The sequence below is a fragment of the Musa acuminata genome, chromosome BXJ3-6 (genome assembly GCF_036884655.1).
Source record: "Musa acuminata AAA Group cultivar baxijiao chromosome BXJ3-6, Cavendish_Baxijiao_AAA, whole genome shotgun sequence".
NCBI classification, from domain to species: domain Eukaryota; kingdom Viridiplantae; phylum Streptophyta; class Magnoliopsida; order Zingiberales; family Musaceae; genus Musa; species Musa acuminata.
In genome coordinates, this window is record NC_088354.1 from 33,666,648 (window position 1) to 33,683,958 (window position 17,311).

The following is a 17,311-nucleotide window of genomic DNA, read 5'->3' on the forward strand; positions in this document are numbered from 1 at the left end:
CTTTTTAAAAATTTAAAGGAGAGATTCACATCCATAGACATTTCGCTCTCGTCAAGTCAAGTTGGCTTCAGACACATCATTGATGATGAAAGTTAATCATAAAAATATTATGTCACATAGAAAATTAATATTTATGTGGATCGATGTCACCATTAGAGACATGAGGATCATCAAATTTGTGGAAAATTGCACTACATCAATGATATGAGAGTCAGCAAAATAATTACAGATATAGGATCGGAGACCGAAAGCTGCCTTTTGCTGACTCTTGTATCAGTAGCATGGATGCAGAGCAATCTTCCACAAATTCATGATCCTCATGGTTGATTAATGCTACAGATATAGATGAAACTGATATGTCATCTGTAGATACGAATATAAGTCAGCTTTCTTCTATAAAATTTCATAGTCTCTCCTGAGACCGAGCAAATTGCAGCAAACTCAGCAGGAGGAGGAGGAAGAAGAAGAAGAAGAAGAAGAAGAAGAAGAAGAAGAAGAAGAAGAAGAAGAAGAAAGATGTGCTGGAGGCTGCTTACATCCTCTTTGGTCCTCGCATTGCTTAGCTTCCCCGCGATCGGATCCAATCTGACTCGTCTACCGGATGATGAGGGTACAACGAGCTCCTCTTACTCCCATCCTTTTTTCTATCTACTCTATTATTGAGTTCATATAAAAAGTAGAAGATTTATCGGTCTACTAAATTTTAGTCGATTTGACTATTAGACATCTAATCAGAGATTGAATTGTTCGAATCGGATTAATTTTTGTTTTCATGATTGAGAGTTGACTGCAAATTAGAATTAAAATATTTAAATAGCAACAAGAAAACAAAAAACAGCACTGCAAATTTGATTTTATTTGTTGTGTCGCGAATCATGCTGTAGCTTTTATTGATGGATGATAAGGTATTAATTACTATGCATATATTTCTTAACACTTTATCCTTCAATTATTTGATATATATATATATATAATTTAATTTTTTTATTATTTTTAGTATAAATTAATTTAGAACTTGTATAGGAGATTTAGCTTAGGTAGTAACTACAATATCGTAAAGAGTTGTCTTAATGTACAATTCTCAAAAATTGCTTTTGAGAGGATCAGTAGAAAAGAAAAAGCTTCATCCATTGGGTGAATTGGTCTATTGTGATGTCAGCTATAATATTTTTTATGTAACTTTTTTCTAAAAAATTATAACTAATATATAACTCAATTTATTGCGTGCAAAATATATTGACTAGTTTGATTGGCAAATACTTTTGTCACCTTATTATAAGGTTTTAAGATTCGTTATTTACTCTTAAAAAAAATGTCTTATTCTTAGATTAATAATAATATTTATTTGAAACTTAACTAAAGTTGATAAATTATTTTGTATTAGATTCAAAGTTCGTTACGGCGTTATCTTTGCATAAATTATTTTTTATACACTTGATAGTATTTTTATGGAGGTATGAAAAATTAAAAAAGAGGTGTCAAATATATATATATATATATATATATATATATATGTATATAAATATATTTATTTCGCGGAAGGGAAAGAAACATTAGAAGAGAGAATCCTAAATCGCCTCCGGTCGCGGGAAGGGGACGACGAGACGAAGCCTGTCTCCGAAACCCTACCTACTGTTTGAGATGTTCCGGACCGCATTCAGATGCTTATCCGCCACGACTCCATTAACATCAGGAGTAAGTCTTTACATTTTCCGAGTGCGAAACCGATTGCTTGATGGCGTGGTTGCGGCGGGAAGGCAGAAGGAAAAGATACCTCCTGTTTGGAATCGATCACCAACCCATGTTTTGGAGTTTCAGGTGATCCGGTAATTGATTCTTGATTCTTTCTCCGTTGACTCCCTCCTTTTTGGGTTGTATTACTACGTTGCGTCTTGATGAGATTTATGATGGTTTTACCTAATCTAGGGGGTTATTTCCGGAATGTTTGTTCACCTTGTGTTTTTTATTTATCGATATTTCTTGGTGGAGTTATCCGATTCTCTGATTGCTCAATGATCCAAGTGTTACTCTGGTTTGATTAGTGGATGCGCTCAAGAAGATCGCGGTGACTTTGGGCAAAACCGGCTGGGATTTCAACGTGGACCCATGTAACAATGAAACGAACTGGATCACCGGAAAGGATGACAATGTCACGTGCAATTGTAACTACAACAACAACACCGTCTGCCATATCACAACAATGTGAGGGTCCCCACTACTTGAGATTGGTTGGACAATGGTTTTGCTCTCGTCATAGGTTTTTTTCTTGTTCTATGTAGTTGTTAAATAATTGATGCTTTTGTTGATTTTTACCTTCACCATGACTAAGATTCAAAATTGATCATTGAATTAATTACACATTTTTTCTTTTTCTTGAAAACTATAGTATTACTGTAGAAAAGCTAGGAGATTCTGAATGCATTTCTAAGAATTTATTTGACTGTCTGCAATCATGAGTAAGTTAGAAATTGGTCTAGGATGATTTTCTTTTGTTTAAGGAGTTTTGAACTGCCGGTGCTACTTGATTTTTAATTAGTATTCATGTTGTTAATTCTGTTGGGAAAAGATTAGATATGGGGTCCTGAATCTGCGGAAGTGACAAACATCAGAATCTTCTTTTTCTCCATTTTATGTGAATCAAATAAGTTATAGTTTAACACCAAATATATTGTAAATAATCTAACAGTGCAGGTTAATCGGATTAGTGACAGAATACTAAGCAAATCATGAGACAAGATTTATGTGGAAAAACCCTTCAACATGAAGGAAAAAAAAAAAAAACCACAGGCAAACCAGATCAATCTTTCACTATAAAATAATGGGATTATAATGTCACTCTCTCTATATTAACAAGAGGATATCAATATCATATGAAAACCAGGCATTCAAATGAGTTTCAAGAAACTAGGAAAAAAGACTAAGAAGAAGAAGAAATCTTAAAGATCTACCCTGATCAATTCAGAGAGCAATGTGTCTAGATCAGCATATCGAAAAATCATGACAGTCAGAACCAATTTCACTGACCAATAGTCGAATCTTTTTTCTCCCTAGATGAAAGTCTCTTTTCTTCTCTATGACGTCACCTTTTAGGTTTTTCGCATCTAACTCATATAAGATTAGGGTTAGGATTTTTTAATTAACCCCAATGGGTCCCACCACTTAAGTCATGGGCGGCACCACCTAACGAATTCTTTGAATTTACAGAATCCTCAAATCCCAGAATCTTTCAGGAACTCTACCACCAGAAATGGCTCGGCTTCGCAATCTCAATATAATGTGGGTTGTTCTATATCTTCAAATTGGTTGAACTTGTTCAATTAAGCCTTTTCTCCGTATCGCTAACCTGCATTTATGCTGTCTTGAATAGAGACTTTACTCGAAACTACCTTAATGGTACAATACCTGTTGAGTGGGCAACTTTGCCTCTAATGAATCTGTAAGTTTGACTTTTCCTTTTCTGCCATTAAATTTTCTAAAGAATGGTTTCCCTGTTTTCTATCAACTGATTGGATTTGGAATTTCTGCAGTTCTCTATTGGGAAATCGCCTCTCGGGAGAAATTCCACAATGGATTGGAAATCTTACAAATTTGAAAAATCTGTAGGTTTAACATTTTTCCACTTGTTTGTGTCAAAATATGATCATTTGGGTTCATGACTTGCTTGATTGTTTTTACGAAGAGATCTGGAAGCTAATCAGTTTACCGGACATTTACCTCAAGAACTTGGGGAGTTACTCAACTTAGAGATATTGTGAGACCTTTTCTTAAGCATTTAATTTTTCTTCTTTGTTATACAAATTTTGAATATCAGCTTTTGTGATTGTTTGATATATCAGGTTTGTTTTGCAGGCACTTGTCTTCAAATACATTTTCTGGGAACTTGCCTGTGGATCTTGCAAAGCTCAACAAGATACAAGACTTGTATGTAATAAAGTTTTATAAATCCTATTATATTATAGTTTTTCTTGGTAGGCTATTCAATTAAAAAAAAAAAAAAACCATTGCAGCAGGATCAATGATAACCGCTTTAATGGAAAGATACCAGAGCGGATTTTTCAAAACTGGACATATCTTTACAGATTGTAAGTCGTCATTATTTTGAAATTCTTGTATCAATGTGTCATCAAACATTTTGAAGTTCTTATATAAATGTGATATCTCTTTTTCCGGATGGTATCTTCCATGCATGAATTATTGATACCCAATATTTGTCCTTCTTTGGATGGTAGAGAGATGCAAGCAAGTGGCTTTGAGGGTCCAAGTCCTTCTGGAATTGCGTTTTTAAAGAATTTAACCGAATTGTGAGTGAAACTTAGGACTTCATTATCCAGAGTAACATTTAGGGTTCATTTCCACTCTGTAATTTTGGGACCAGAAATTGCAACAGACTTATTTGTTGGAACTGTTTTTACTTGCAGACGGATCAGTGATATAAATGGAACCATGAGCTTTCCGCAACTAAGTGCCTCCAAAATATGGCGCTCATTGTGAGCTTAATGATCTCTAATGTTTAATGAATTCATAATTTTAAATTATCAGCTTGGAGGGGTCACCTTTTTGGTTTGATTTTTGTTGCAGGATTTTAAGAAATTGCGGACTGTCAGGAGGAATCCCTGAATATATTGGAAATTTTGATCTTAAGTACTTGTAAGTTGACTATCTTTGTGCATTACACTTGGTTCACCCTTTTTTGGACTTAATATATTCCAATTGTTGCCTTGCTATTGCACGAGTATATGATGCAGTTCAAAATATTTGCAAGGCAATACTTGTCTCAGTTTCCCTGATTCCTGCTTCCTTGTATATGGATAGGGAACTAATATCTCTAACAGTTGCCCTCAATCAAGATTTGAATCGGACATTGTAGATGGACTCAGACTGGAATAGATTATGGATCATAAATTCGTTCATTTGATGGAAAAAATTAAATGCACATTTGAATGTTACACCAATCTAGACTAGGGTTACAAATGATTGAAACTGTTCATGAACATGGCAAAAACTTGGCTTGTTTAGGTTTGTGAGCTAACTCACTAATAAAATTGTGAATAAGCATTCTTATAGACTTGAGCAAACTCATGTCTAGACTTGTGAACGAGTTCACTTATAAGCATATAAGTGGAGAATCTACATAAGGCAGTACTAATGATGACTATGAGGCATGGCAGGGTGGGGCAGATTTTGCCCGAACTATTCCCATCCCACCATGCTCCCACCCCATCGCTGACATGTTAAAAAATACAATACCATCCCCGAACTACATTAAAGAGTTACCACCTTGGTTGTTCTTCATCCTGCTTGATGAGAATAAATTATGTGAATGTGTGTAAATATATTTTAATAATACAAAGGAAACTATTTCTATATAGAGCGATGAGGGTTTGGATTGGGAATAAATGATATCATCCCATCCCTAGCCCAATTCAAATTTTAGAAGTTATGTGCAACTCTGCCCCGTCCTGTCACGGACAAACTTCGAAACAAGGTGTTTGATGTAATGCTTATATATGTCCGTGTCTGTTGGCATATTCATGCCCTGTACAGAATGTAAAGGGGCGGCCGAAGGCTCATAAGTCCCATTTTAGTTGGGTTGGTGGCCTCTTTAGGCTTGTAAATAAAGGTTGTGTCATGTGGACACGTGAGAGAGCTTTCGGTCTGTAATGGACCATTTTACCCTTTGTTGTGCCACTGTTCAGAGCTTGTAAAGTCTGTTTGTAATTTGCATTGTCTATGAAGTGTTTTTCGGACATGTTTGCTTGTGGATCCCGTTTGAGGCGTTCTCTCTAACCCGTTCTCTCTTTTGACGGTCCTAAGGGACAATGGGAGGCTTCGGGGAGGCTGACCTTTGCGGACGGACACGCAAGGGTGCCGCACGGCTTAGGCAAAACCAGCTAAGGTCGTGACATTTGGTATCAGAGCGGGACAAGCACTCATAGAAACACTTGACATGCAAACGTGGGGGACCTAGCGGGGCTGCGTTGAGGGCAGTCAGCACACGCGCGACCGTTTGAGGGAAAACGGGCATGGAGATGTAGGGAAAAGAGTCGCTCAGAGGAGCGGGCATCTGGCATTGGCATTCAGAGGAATGGCCAACCCTTCGCGCAAGAGGCACCACGAGAACAGGCAAGCTTGGAAGAATTTGGAGCGCACAAAGGTTGGGATGGCTGAGTTTGAGCTATGGCTCAACGTTGACAACTATACTTGATGGTGCTCTAGGCAAGCGAGGCGCTTGGCAAGAATGAGACCATGCAAGGTGGAGAGAGTTGCTCAACGACCAAAAGAGTTATGCAAAGCTCACAGAGGTGAGGGGAATTGCTAACTCGAAGATTTTGGTACTCATGCATGGGCTTGTATGCGGACGACGGAATGTTCGTGGCCATCCCAAGGCGGCCGAGACTCGGCACCATGGAGCATTGAAACTTTCTCTTCGGCATGTGAAGGATACGTCCGTAGGAGGCTGAAGTGTGCAACGAGTTCAGCATGTTGCTAGGCCTTGAGGGGTGCAGCGGTGGCTGTATTGACGTGGAGTCGCAATCTAGCAAGTGCGTTTGCAGGAGGCAGAACAATGCACAGTTTGTTCAGCAGATCGGAGTAGTCCAAGGGGATGGTGGTCTCCGAAACGAAGAGAGATGTTGCTCCAATGGGACAGTTATCCAGGAGGGATATGTCCCGGCTCTCCAGAGGGAGAATCATGTGAGACGGACCTCACATGTTGAGGAGGAGTACCTCAACAAACAACAACTCCACGAAGCTCGATGGACTGAGCAAGCGGCAAGGAGTTGTCGCATGATCTCGCTCGAGAGAATGCATTGGTGGATGCATTGCGAGATCAAGTGGGGGAGCGGCCTTAAGCAACTTAAATGAAGGCACACTTGGAGTCGATGTGGAGATCGGACTCAAGGGAGGGCTGACCCGTGGAATGGTGGGCGCGAGGGCCACCATCGACTCAATGCGAAAATGAGGAGCGGAGCAACTTGGGTGTAACTTGGCGAAGTACCCAAGCCGCATGAAGGGAGCCAGCAGAGAAGTTGGAACATGGAGCAGAGGCACAGTGCTTTCCTTAGACAGGGGTCAAGGACATGAACACTTGCAGAGGCAAGAGCAGGATCATGTTGTTCCATGGGTCCTTCATTCTGACGGAGCAGACTCATCTTGCATGGTGCCAAAGACGAAGGGAGCTTCGGGGCACATGCACCTTATCTCGGAGAAGCATTTGAGGGAGGAACTAAGGCGACTCAATTTGCGGAGGCGAAGTTGGGTTCAGAAGGCCTTAGCACGGGGCAAGAGGACGCAGAGGCGGGTACTCTTGAAGAATAAGCCACAGTGTTGCCATTCGAGTTGCTATGAAGGAAGCGGTGCGCAGCGGAGATTGTGCTGGTAGGGGCAGAGGCCCAGGATCCAGACAATGGTGCACCAATTGCAGCGAAGTCGGGGGACTTCGGGAGCTACTAGGCGATGGACTGTCCTAGAGCGGTGCTTCATCTAGGTGTGACCCACGAGTGGGTGGATGAAGATCGATTGCCAAAGGAGCGAACAAAATCGAAGGTGGAAGAGACCCGGCGATGTATTGGCAGAGGCCACACATGGAGGGTTCACAATTCGAGTTTATTCCCCAAGGATCAGAATGCAATGGAGATGTCACCAGGAGGCGACATGGTGCAGCGGATCGTGGTGGAACAGTTCGTGGCAATGCGATACACACAACTCGTCCCGTGAGGGATGAGATCATATGGAGGTATGATCGGGAGCTACTGGGAGCTCCGCTTTGGTGAACAACACGACGGCAAGAAGGGCTATGGATTCAAGGAGTGAAGGCCATGGTACCGCAGAGGCGGGTCTTACGGGCGTGCACCGAATTTTGCATCGGATGAAAACCTTGGTCATCAGCATATGGGGGCTGGGTTCCACCAAGGGAAAAGTTCGAATGCAAGTACCAGTGAGTTCCATGGGAGGGACTTGATCATGCAGAGGTATGATCGAAGCAGCTGGAGAGTTGGACTGCTCCAGAGCTCATATTCGCTTAAGGGAGCCCGGCAAGTCAGAGGACAAGGCCGAGTAAGCGAACGTTGCTACCAAGGAAGCTATGGAGAACAGAATCGGTGCAAACCCTACAATGCGATGGCAGAGGCCATGCATGGGAGTGCAGTCTGTCTTTCCATCGACCAGAAGGAGCTGCTTGAAGAACACGGAGGTGTTGAAGCAGGGGGTCGAAAGGGGCGAGGAAGCGACGACGAGTCCAGAGGGACTTAGCTACCCAAAATCAAGCATCAGTTAGAATGGAGGTGGACTCAGAGGAGTGCCACGGAGACATGTCTACTGATCGTGAAGAAAAGGGATGCAGATGCGAGGCGACGGATAGTAGAGCCATGGGCATTGCAGCGCCATGGTACCGCAGAGGCGGGACTTCCGTGCAAGTCATTGATCCCTTGCTCTCACGGAGGGAGAGCGTTTGGTCGTGAAAGGGGCCGAGGAGGTGGAGCATGCAGAGGCAATCTCCAAGTACCGGGACAAGGCTGAAGGGCAGAGGCCGAGGAACTTCGTAAGACCGGTGTCAGTGTGCTTCTCATCAAGACAGCCGTAAGTGAAGGACTTCGGGTCATGCAAGAGTGCACGACCAAGGAACGAAGCAGGCAGTACGCGGTGCTGTACCTTTGCTACTCAGTTGAGTAGGCGGCAGGGTTGATGGAGAAGACGGTACAATCCCAGAGGCGACCTCATCTATCAGAGAATTACTCCAAGTTGGGGTGAAAACTTCCCGCATTCCAGAAGTTCGATGGCATTGAGAAGGTGAATCACAGTAACTAACTCAATGCAAGGAGTGCAAACACTTCAAGTGCTTCAGAAGTGTGAGCAAAGAGCGGGCGAAGACCAGTAACCAGCTCGATGCATGAAGTACAACCTCGAGGAGGCGGGCGAAGTCAAGTAACTTTTGCCTTCTCAACTCTTAAGAGAATGGGCGAAACCGAGTACCCCAATTCTCTTATCTATCCAGCAGAGGAGCTCTGCACAAGTTCAAAGACCCTTCGAAGATAATGGAAGACAATAGTTGTCAAATCCTCACCAACGGTGATCAGTGCTACTGAGAGTAGATTGTCCGCTTCATTTCCCAACGAAATGCCAATCGAAAGCGGAAGTGATGCGAACCTACTTGGATGTGACAACTAACTGAAAGAAGAGTCAATGAGCAGATTTTGTGGAGGAAGGACCCAAAACTTCAGAAGTTTGCGAGGCGATGCTCGTTAAAGCTCCAACAAGCATCCACCCAGTTCAAGCAGCATGTGGAATTTCTGAGAGACTGGCGCAGTAAGGATGGTCTTTTCCTTCATCCGGGAGATCCGCAGGAATCAACGAGGATCAACACAACTCCGCCAACCCCACACCAGAGTCAGAGTCATTGGCGAGTTGAAGCAGCATGGCGGATCAAAGGTTCGACTACTCAAAAACAGCAGCGGAGAGCAGCTGGGAGCCAGGAGGCGCATTGCAGCTGGAGCAGAAGATTGAAGACTCAGCAAAGGCGAAGAGTTGCAGTGTTCACAAAGGCTTCGACGAGGACGTCGAAGGGATAAGTGGGGGAGAATGTCACGGACAAACTTCGAAACAAGGTGTTTGATGTAATGCTTATATATGTCCGTGTCTGTTGGCATATTCATGCCCTGTACAGAATGTAAAGGGGCGGCCGAAGGCTCATAAGTCCCATTTTAGTTGGGTTGGTGGCCTCTTTAGGCTTGTAAATAAAGGTTGTGTCATGTGGACACGTGAGAGAGCTTTCGGTCTGTAATGGACCATTTTACCCTTTGTTGTGCCACTGTTCAGAGCTTGTAAAGTCTGTTTGTAATTTGCATTGTCTATGAAGTGTTTTTCGGACATGTTTGCTTGTGGATCCCGTTTGAGGCGTTCTCTCTAACCCGTTCTCTCTTTTGACGGTCCTAAGGGACAATGGGAGGCTTCGGGGAGGCTGACCTTTGCGGACGGACACGCAAGGGTGCCGCACGGCTTAGGCAAAACCAGCTAAGGTCGTGACAGTCCGTTGTCAGAGTTGATTAAATCCAACTGGATCAAGTTAGTACACCATAGGTTTAGATTGAAATCATCATTCCTGGTTGATAAATCCATATAGTTGTCATTAAAATTATTTTATAATCTCGCTAACCTTATAAACTAATAATAAGGCTTGTACATAGACATGTGGTTAAAATTGAAAAATTTATATCTTTTTTGTACAAATGGATTAAGCTCTTATTTCTGTTGATTGTTTCTTCACTTAACAATTAAAAATAGATGTACAAGCTATATATGCATGTGATAGTGGAAGGATCACTGAGAATGCACGATGGAGCATATTTCATAGTATGATACTATGATAGATAGTGGATCATATGCATTTGAAGTTCAGATATGTATTGAGTATAATTAATGATGTTGTTTTTATTCTAGCTTTTCTTATTTATTTCATTTCTGTTTATTTTCTTGAACTATTATGCCTACTAAATTAATTTTTTACCTCTATGAAATTGTAGAAAATCGGAGCTTGAGCTCGGCTCATTCCATATATGAGATCAAACTCCACTCATTTGACAGGATAAACAAACTACTGATGAGGCAAATCTTAAGTTGATCTTGAACTCTCCTGGAAAAGCCAAGCTGAGATCGAAATCATTTACAAGCTCAAGTAGGATTACCGGTGAAGCACAAGCTCACCTAGACTAAGTCAAAACAAGTTGGATTGCTATCTCAATTTAGACTGTTTGCAAAGAAGGGAAAAATATTTCTACTCAAATATTGCTCATTCACTAATATAAGGTCTCATCTAGTATGAATTAGAATGAAACATGTAGGCATGGATATATGTTAAGTGGGGCGTGAGAAGAGTTATTCACATAAGATGAGATTTAGTGCCTTGTTAAGCAGGTTTTTTTTGGGAAACTTGGCCTTCCTAATGTTGCCGACTGCATAAATGGAAGGGGAGTGGTAGTGTTTTAAGGATCAAGAGCTTACATGATGAACACTGTCTAAATGGTGTCAGGAAAGTTTTCAGTGTGGTCCCCTGTATGCTTAAGTCACTAAGGTGAGGAAGATATATCAAAACAATGACTAGATAATATAGCGTCTCTTGTAACCATTGAAGGACTTCTATAATAACGAGTGTATTGTTCAAGAGAGCAGGTCTTTAACCATCCTTGGTCGGAGAGTGATGCTCTAGCAACCTTGACCTTACAGGGCCTGGATAGAGCGACAAACTATAACAGCCTGCATAGGAGGAAGAAGTTCCTTTCTGGTCATGAATAGTGACTGGGTGAAGACAGTTTAGACTTCAGTGCCAAGGGCTTTTTGGGCAAGTGTATGTTGAGTCTTTTGGGCAGTGGGTTGATGTTTAGATTAACTTTGTGGCCAAGAGTTATGTGCTAATATTTCTCAAAAAATAAAGGTTGGTGTGCCTTTATTTTCTTTGTCCTTGATAGGTTCTCCAAGATAGTACAATCATTCTCTTGATAGAGGCAAATATATCAGTAGAAAGATTCACTTATGAGATGGATTTTTCTTTCGAGGAGATGTTATCATAGTTTATCATACTTGGCTGTGATTATGATTGCAACTAGATCCGGTTGGTCATGTTGAAGGTTAATTTAAACGCCACCTCGGTGAAGGATACTAGAGTAGGAGCGTTTGTAGAAATTTTATTGCATGACATTGATGAGATTGAAATCCCAAATTTGATACTCTAAATTATGTCAGGTAATGATACAAGATTCAAGAATAACATGAATAAATATGCTGAACTGAAATCATGATTCTGGATATAAGAGTGATCCCATCAAGCTGACCTCAGACTGAGGTTCTTTAAATCCTGTCATAATCCAATTTAGATAGGGTTGATCTCTGGTTCAGATTGATCAAGTTGTATACATTGCTAAATCTTGAGGTTAAATCAGCAACTACAGAGTGGTATCGCATAATTTTCTTCGATATATATATATATATTGCAAACCATTATTAATTGGATATATGTTTGAGTTGGACTGGGCTTGCATTGGTTTTGGGGTCATCTCTAACCCATTTTTTAATTTCAACATTTGAGTTGGATAGGATTGTTTAATGTTGAACTTAGGCTGAGGTTGTAACAGCAGCTATGATGAAAAGATTATGTGCTGAATGCTTGTAACTTTAGCTTGGTTCCTTCTGAAAATGATTGCCAAGTGGTAGTCACTTGTCTTGTGGTTTGTTATCTTGCAGTGTGTTACAATTATTTTGGAATTTCATCCTTTTACTAACAATTTTCGGTGTTAGCATATTCTGGTCTAACTGCATGATAATTGAGTCATGAAAGTAGAAATATTTAGTGATCATTTAATTTAGTCTATTTATATGGTTAAGTTCACTGCACTAGATGTTTTTAGAGAAGACTTAGGTGCTTATTCTGCTTCATTAAAAGTTTTGGTCAATGGAGAAATTCCTTGTTATTTGTTTTAGATATTCCCTTATGTAAATTTACCTGATCTTTTAATGGATATGTTATTTATTCTAAAACCATAATGGAATTTGGGAAATTTAGATGAAAGTATATAAGTTGAGAGGGAATTGATCATATAAAGAGAGAAAATAGTGATAACTAAAGGAGGGCATGGGAGCATTGGATATGGAGAGAAAAACAAGTAGGATTTAGTTTGATTACTTATAAGAGATGAAATAATTATACTTCAATATTTTTTGCTCTCTAGAAAGGTAGATGGAATCATGGAATCCAGTTTTGACTGTACTCGTCAATATGCTGATCCAATGGCCATTCAACACATGGATCGAGCATTTTCACTCAATCCGTTCTGTTACTAGGCAATTATCGAGCAAGGTTAATGTAGTGGCGTGTCACCTGGTAAAGTATTCAATACCAAAAATATATTGAGAGGAATGTCTATTATCTTTTTTTTCTATACACAAATTTATATGCAATACTAGTCCATTTTTTATAATAGGTGAATCTTAATATTCCAAAAAATGGTTCGTTCCTCTCTGTCCTCGACTGTGGTACAAAGATTATCAATTTTCTCATTTGCTTTGCTACTTCAATCAGTGAGGACTTCTCTCACTGATAATATTCCAAAACAGATATGCTCACTTGGATGTTACTCAACTATGACTTCTCTGACTGTTTCTTTCATCAGGGACCTTAGTTTTAATAATCTATCGGGTGCAATTCCAACTACATTTCAGAACTTGAGAGTCTCAGACTCCATGTAAGTAACCTACTGAAATACTTTCTGTTATTTCATCACCGCAATTTGTTGGTAGTAGAAGTCATCCTTCATGATACTTATTACCTACTACGACTTTACTGTCAGGTTTCTGAACAACAATAATTTATCTGGCCCTGTCCCTGACTGGATATCTACTGGAAAAACAAAACACATGTATGATCAATTTTGATGTTTATTTCAGATTATAAGTTTATAATATAAATTGAAATTTCTGTGTGCTTGTTGTCACATTTTGACTGTCATATTCTTCGTATTGTTATAATAATAATAATAATAATAATAATAATAATAATAATATTATTATTATTATTATTGTGGGCCTGTGGTATTTATGGGAACTTGAAGCATCTTGCTCTAATTTTTCACTTCGAAGTGAGTTCTGCAGCTGTTTGCCCATGTAACAGTCCCAACTCAAACAACATCATAGGCATGCTATGATAACCCCACTGAAGAAAAGTCCCAAACTTAGACTTACTAAATATGCCATTAATGAAGGTTTGGTTTTTTCTGTTTGATGTGACTTGCACACTGTGGTTTTGGTTGCATGACCTAAGCTGAAGACCAATATGCTCTGGTCTCCACTTCAAGTTCCTTGGTTTGTTTAAGTTTCAAGGAACTAAGAACAATTGAAGACATTCAACTCCAATCCCATCCACTCTACTGAGAAAGATAAACCCAGATTTTGAATCAAAACTATTTTAGCTGCATGCAGCGGTAGTCCAACATGATTCAGTTTTTATAGACAAGAAAGAGGAATGGCATTCGAGGAAATAAGGATAAAATATAGTATGTCTGGTTGCAATTTTTATGCCTTTGGGCCCACCTGACTTTTGTTAGGTGCCTGGTGGCCCCTACCATGAATTTTTGTTCACATTTTTAACATCAGTATATGTAATGGTTGGTTTAATCTGATCTGTAATTCAATAGGAGTTGAGGGTCTCCGCTAACATCATCTGAATTAGAGTACACATACGTGTAGACCCGTTACTGTCTCAGCATTAAAGTACTAGTTTCAGTTGCTCAGAGAATTGACTGTCATTTCATTTCCCTCGAGCAGATTGACTTGGTCATTTTATTCTCTCAAACAATTGACTTGTCCATTCTGTTCGGGGCTTGGACATGAACTTGCCCTCATGAATGACTGATCATAAGTTGGAGTGTCTGAGGTACTGGTGGTCTGGTGGGAGCAACGAACTCTGGTCCCAAGTTCGGGGGTTAGAGGTAGAGATCTGCAGGGCTACTTTATTGAGTTTGTTGTAGGCAAGGGGGTCAAGGGAGAGCTCTCGCCACAACTAGAAGTCGATAATTCTCTCTCTTTTTAAACCCTTCAGAGGGCTTGCTGGTTTTGTAATCAAGGCCTCTTTAGATGAATCATGTTATGTGTAACACATAATAGAATTTTTAAAATTGATGGTAACAAATATTGCATTAGATAAGAGCTTCAATCAAGTTATATAGAAGGCAGAAACTAATGTATCTTGTGGAAAATTTAACTATTCTATTGCTGTGCATGCAGCCTGCTAATCATTGCCAACTCCAGTCTACATGCGGTGTATTTTTGGTAGTATGGAGAGAGAGAGGGAGGGAGGGAGAAAAAGAACTCTCGATTTTAAACTGTTATGCGAAGAAAATGTCAAAATGCTGCACCTCTTCTCTCCTTTGATGTCACTTCTGGTGGTTAGATGAATGAACTGATAGAGTTTCTCTGGAAGCAAAGCAACAACAGGGGGAGTTTCTGGTAAAACCTAAATTTTGAGATGAAGAACTGTCATAACTCTTTTTAGTTAGATTTAGATTGAACTGACAGATTTGATCCACTAGAATTGGTGCACTTTCCTACAACTTTTAGCTATATACAAGGAGGGGTGTCAGAATCAGTAGTTTGGGCTGAATTCAGATTCTTGCTCTGTTGTTTAGATCGTATGGGAAAATCTAGGTAATGTTGAATAAATCAATAAGTTAAGAAATTTGCTTTAATAAAAACTAAAGTGCAAATGAGCCTGTGAATTAATGATCTGGCGATGTTTTTCTTTAGAAGGTTAAGAGAGCTTTAAGCATGACCATTTGTGCAAATTCCTGTCTTTCAGATATCTTTCCTTTTCCCAATTGCAAATGGCTGAGTCACATTATGCAATAGTTGCAAATATTCATTGGTAAATCTATGTTCTTTTGCCATCAGTTGACTATCATGAAGAAATTTGCTTCACCATTTAGTACTTCAGCCTGACTTGAGATGGTTAGTCGATTTAGTACATGATGTCAAGAAGCTTTTCTTTACGACAGTTTGCCTCTACTTCTGGATTTAGCTTCCTCTATTAATTCTCAATTGGTGGGTTTTGGCACCAATTATGAAATCTTAATAAGCTTGTTTCTATCTTTTATCATATAATCTTATGTTTAATGATAATGCAATCTGTGTGAGCTAATAATCTCATTATAAAATTATGACAAAAATTATGACTTTTAGGGAGTGAGAGAACACACTAGAAAGCTGACATAAGATTAGCGTGGTTTGATAACTCCCATCTACATCTACGAAGAAACCTTTGTATACCTTCTCGTACTATAATTCCTTGTCCTTTTTTTCTCACCCACTCTAGAAGCCCTATAGAGCATCTTCTCTGGACACACCAGAGAGAAACCTAGGAGTATCTAAATTATTTCTCACATTTTGCTCTCCCCACCAAACCCTAGAAATATATTGGATTTTTATAGAAGAACCAAATCCTAATTTAGAGAGTTTTCTTTCTTCACAAGGACTTCTCGTACTAGGACCTCTTGTTCTTATAGAACACTGACTTCAGAAATTCTAAAATACTTATCAATCCCATCAATCTTTCCCTGATGAATATTTTGGCCAATTTTGTGTCCCTTGAAGAAAAAAAACTTTTGCTTCATGCCCCTTTCAAACTTCGTTGCTCATCCTTATTGAATCGATGATCATTAGATCTTTTGGACTCTGATATCATTTTGTTGGGAGGGAGAGAAAACTCGAAACAAAAAAATTCTAGATATCAATAATAAAGGAGTAAAGGACACACTAGAAAGTCGATGTAAAACTGATGTGGTTTGACAACTCTTGCCTACATCCATGAAAAACTAAACTCTTCACCCCGTGTGATTAATAATTACAAGACTCTCGAGTTATTCTCATTCAAGCACAATCTCCTTGTATACCTTCCTACTAAACCCTAGAGAGCACCCTCTCTAGACACCATAGAGAAACCTATGGACGCCTAAAGTATTCCTTATATCTTGCTATTCCCTCATTAAAATTTAACATCGCCAATGTCGGATGTTAGGTCATTGACAACTTGTGTAAAACTATGTCAAATCTCATGAACATGGATCTTAACTAATTTTACAAGATGGAGAGGTCGATGAGTATATTATTCATAGAGTAAAAATAGGGTGGTTAGAATGACAAGGGATTTCAGGAGTCTCATGTAATCACCGAATACATTTGATATTAAAAGAAAAATTTTATAACACAATTGTGAGATCAGTAATGCTTTATAGATTTGAGTGTTGAGAAATTAAAAAACAACATATATAAAAAGTTTGTATTGTTGAGATGAGAATGCTGAGATAGATTTGTGGAGTTACTGAAAAAGATAGAAGAAGAAATGTTTTTATTTTTGAACAACTAGGTGCCACTTCGATAGAGGATAATATAAGATAAAATCATTTAAGATGGTATGAACATGTGCTTAGGAGACCTATGGATTTTGTAGTTAGATAAAGTGAAATGATTAATAGTACTGGTACGAAGAGAGATAAAAGAAGATCTAAAAAGATCTCAATAGAAATTATAAATAAAGATTTAAATACTCTAAACTTAACTAAATATATGGATTTTTACATATTTCAATGGCGACAAAAGATCCATGTAGCCGACCTCAAATAGTTGAGACTTATAGTTTTGTTTTGTTATATTAAATATTTATATAAGAATCAAATGCTAATTTTTAATGTTTTCTTCATTCACAAGGACGTACTAGGATTCTCCTTGTTTTTCTTTGACACTAGCTCTAGGAATCTCAAGAAGATACTTGTCAATC

The 17,311-nt window shown here is 39.2% G+C and overlaps 1 protein-coding gene across 4 annotated transcripts in view; it reads left to right on the forward strand.

Moving 5' to 3' along the window:
- The first annotated feature begins 382 nt into the window (after positions 1 to 382).
- LOC135585554 (probable LRR receptor-like serine/threonine-protein kinase At1g07650) overlaps positions 383 to 17,311 on the forward strand; it is a 32,796-nt gene continuing 15,867 nt past the window's right edge. Inside the window, exons 1-13 of one of the 4 annotated variants that reach the window (XR_010496900.1) lie at positions 383 to 610; positions 2,043 to 2,202; positions 3,205 to 3,276; positions 3,368 to 3,436; positions 3,528 to 3,599; positions 3,680 to 3,751; positions 3,850 to 3,921; positions 4,008 to 4,082; positions 4,230 to 4,301; positions 4,419 to 4,487; positions 4,579 to 4,647; positions 13,158 to 13,229; positions 13,335 to 13,403. Coding sequence is in view for 3 of the 4 variants with exons in the window: in XM_065153068.1 (XP_065009140.1) it covers positions 517 to 610; positions 2,043 to 2,202; positions 3,205 to 3,276; positions 3,368 to 3,436; positions 3,528 to 3,599; positions 3,680 to 3,751; positions 3,850 to 3,921; positions 4,008 to 4,082; positions 4,230 to 4,301; positions 4,419 to 4,487; positions 4,579 to 4,647; positions 13,158 to 13,229; positions 13,335 to 13,403 (1,037 nt within the window). In the remaining variant the exon portion in view is untranslated. Of the gene's footprint in view, positions 611 to 1,564; positions 1,827 to 2,042; positions 2,203 to 3,204; positions 3,277 to 3,367; positions 3,437 to 3,527; positions 3,600 to 3,679; positions 3,752 to 3,849; positions 3,922 to 4,007; positions 4,083 to 4,229; positions 4,302 to 4,418; positions 4,488 to 4,578; positions 4,648 to 13,157; positions 13,230 to 13,334; positions 13,404 to 17,311 lie in introns of those variants that run through there. The other 3 variants (XM_065153068.1, XM_065153069.1, XM_065153070.1) reach the window with 3 other exon arrangements.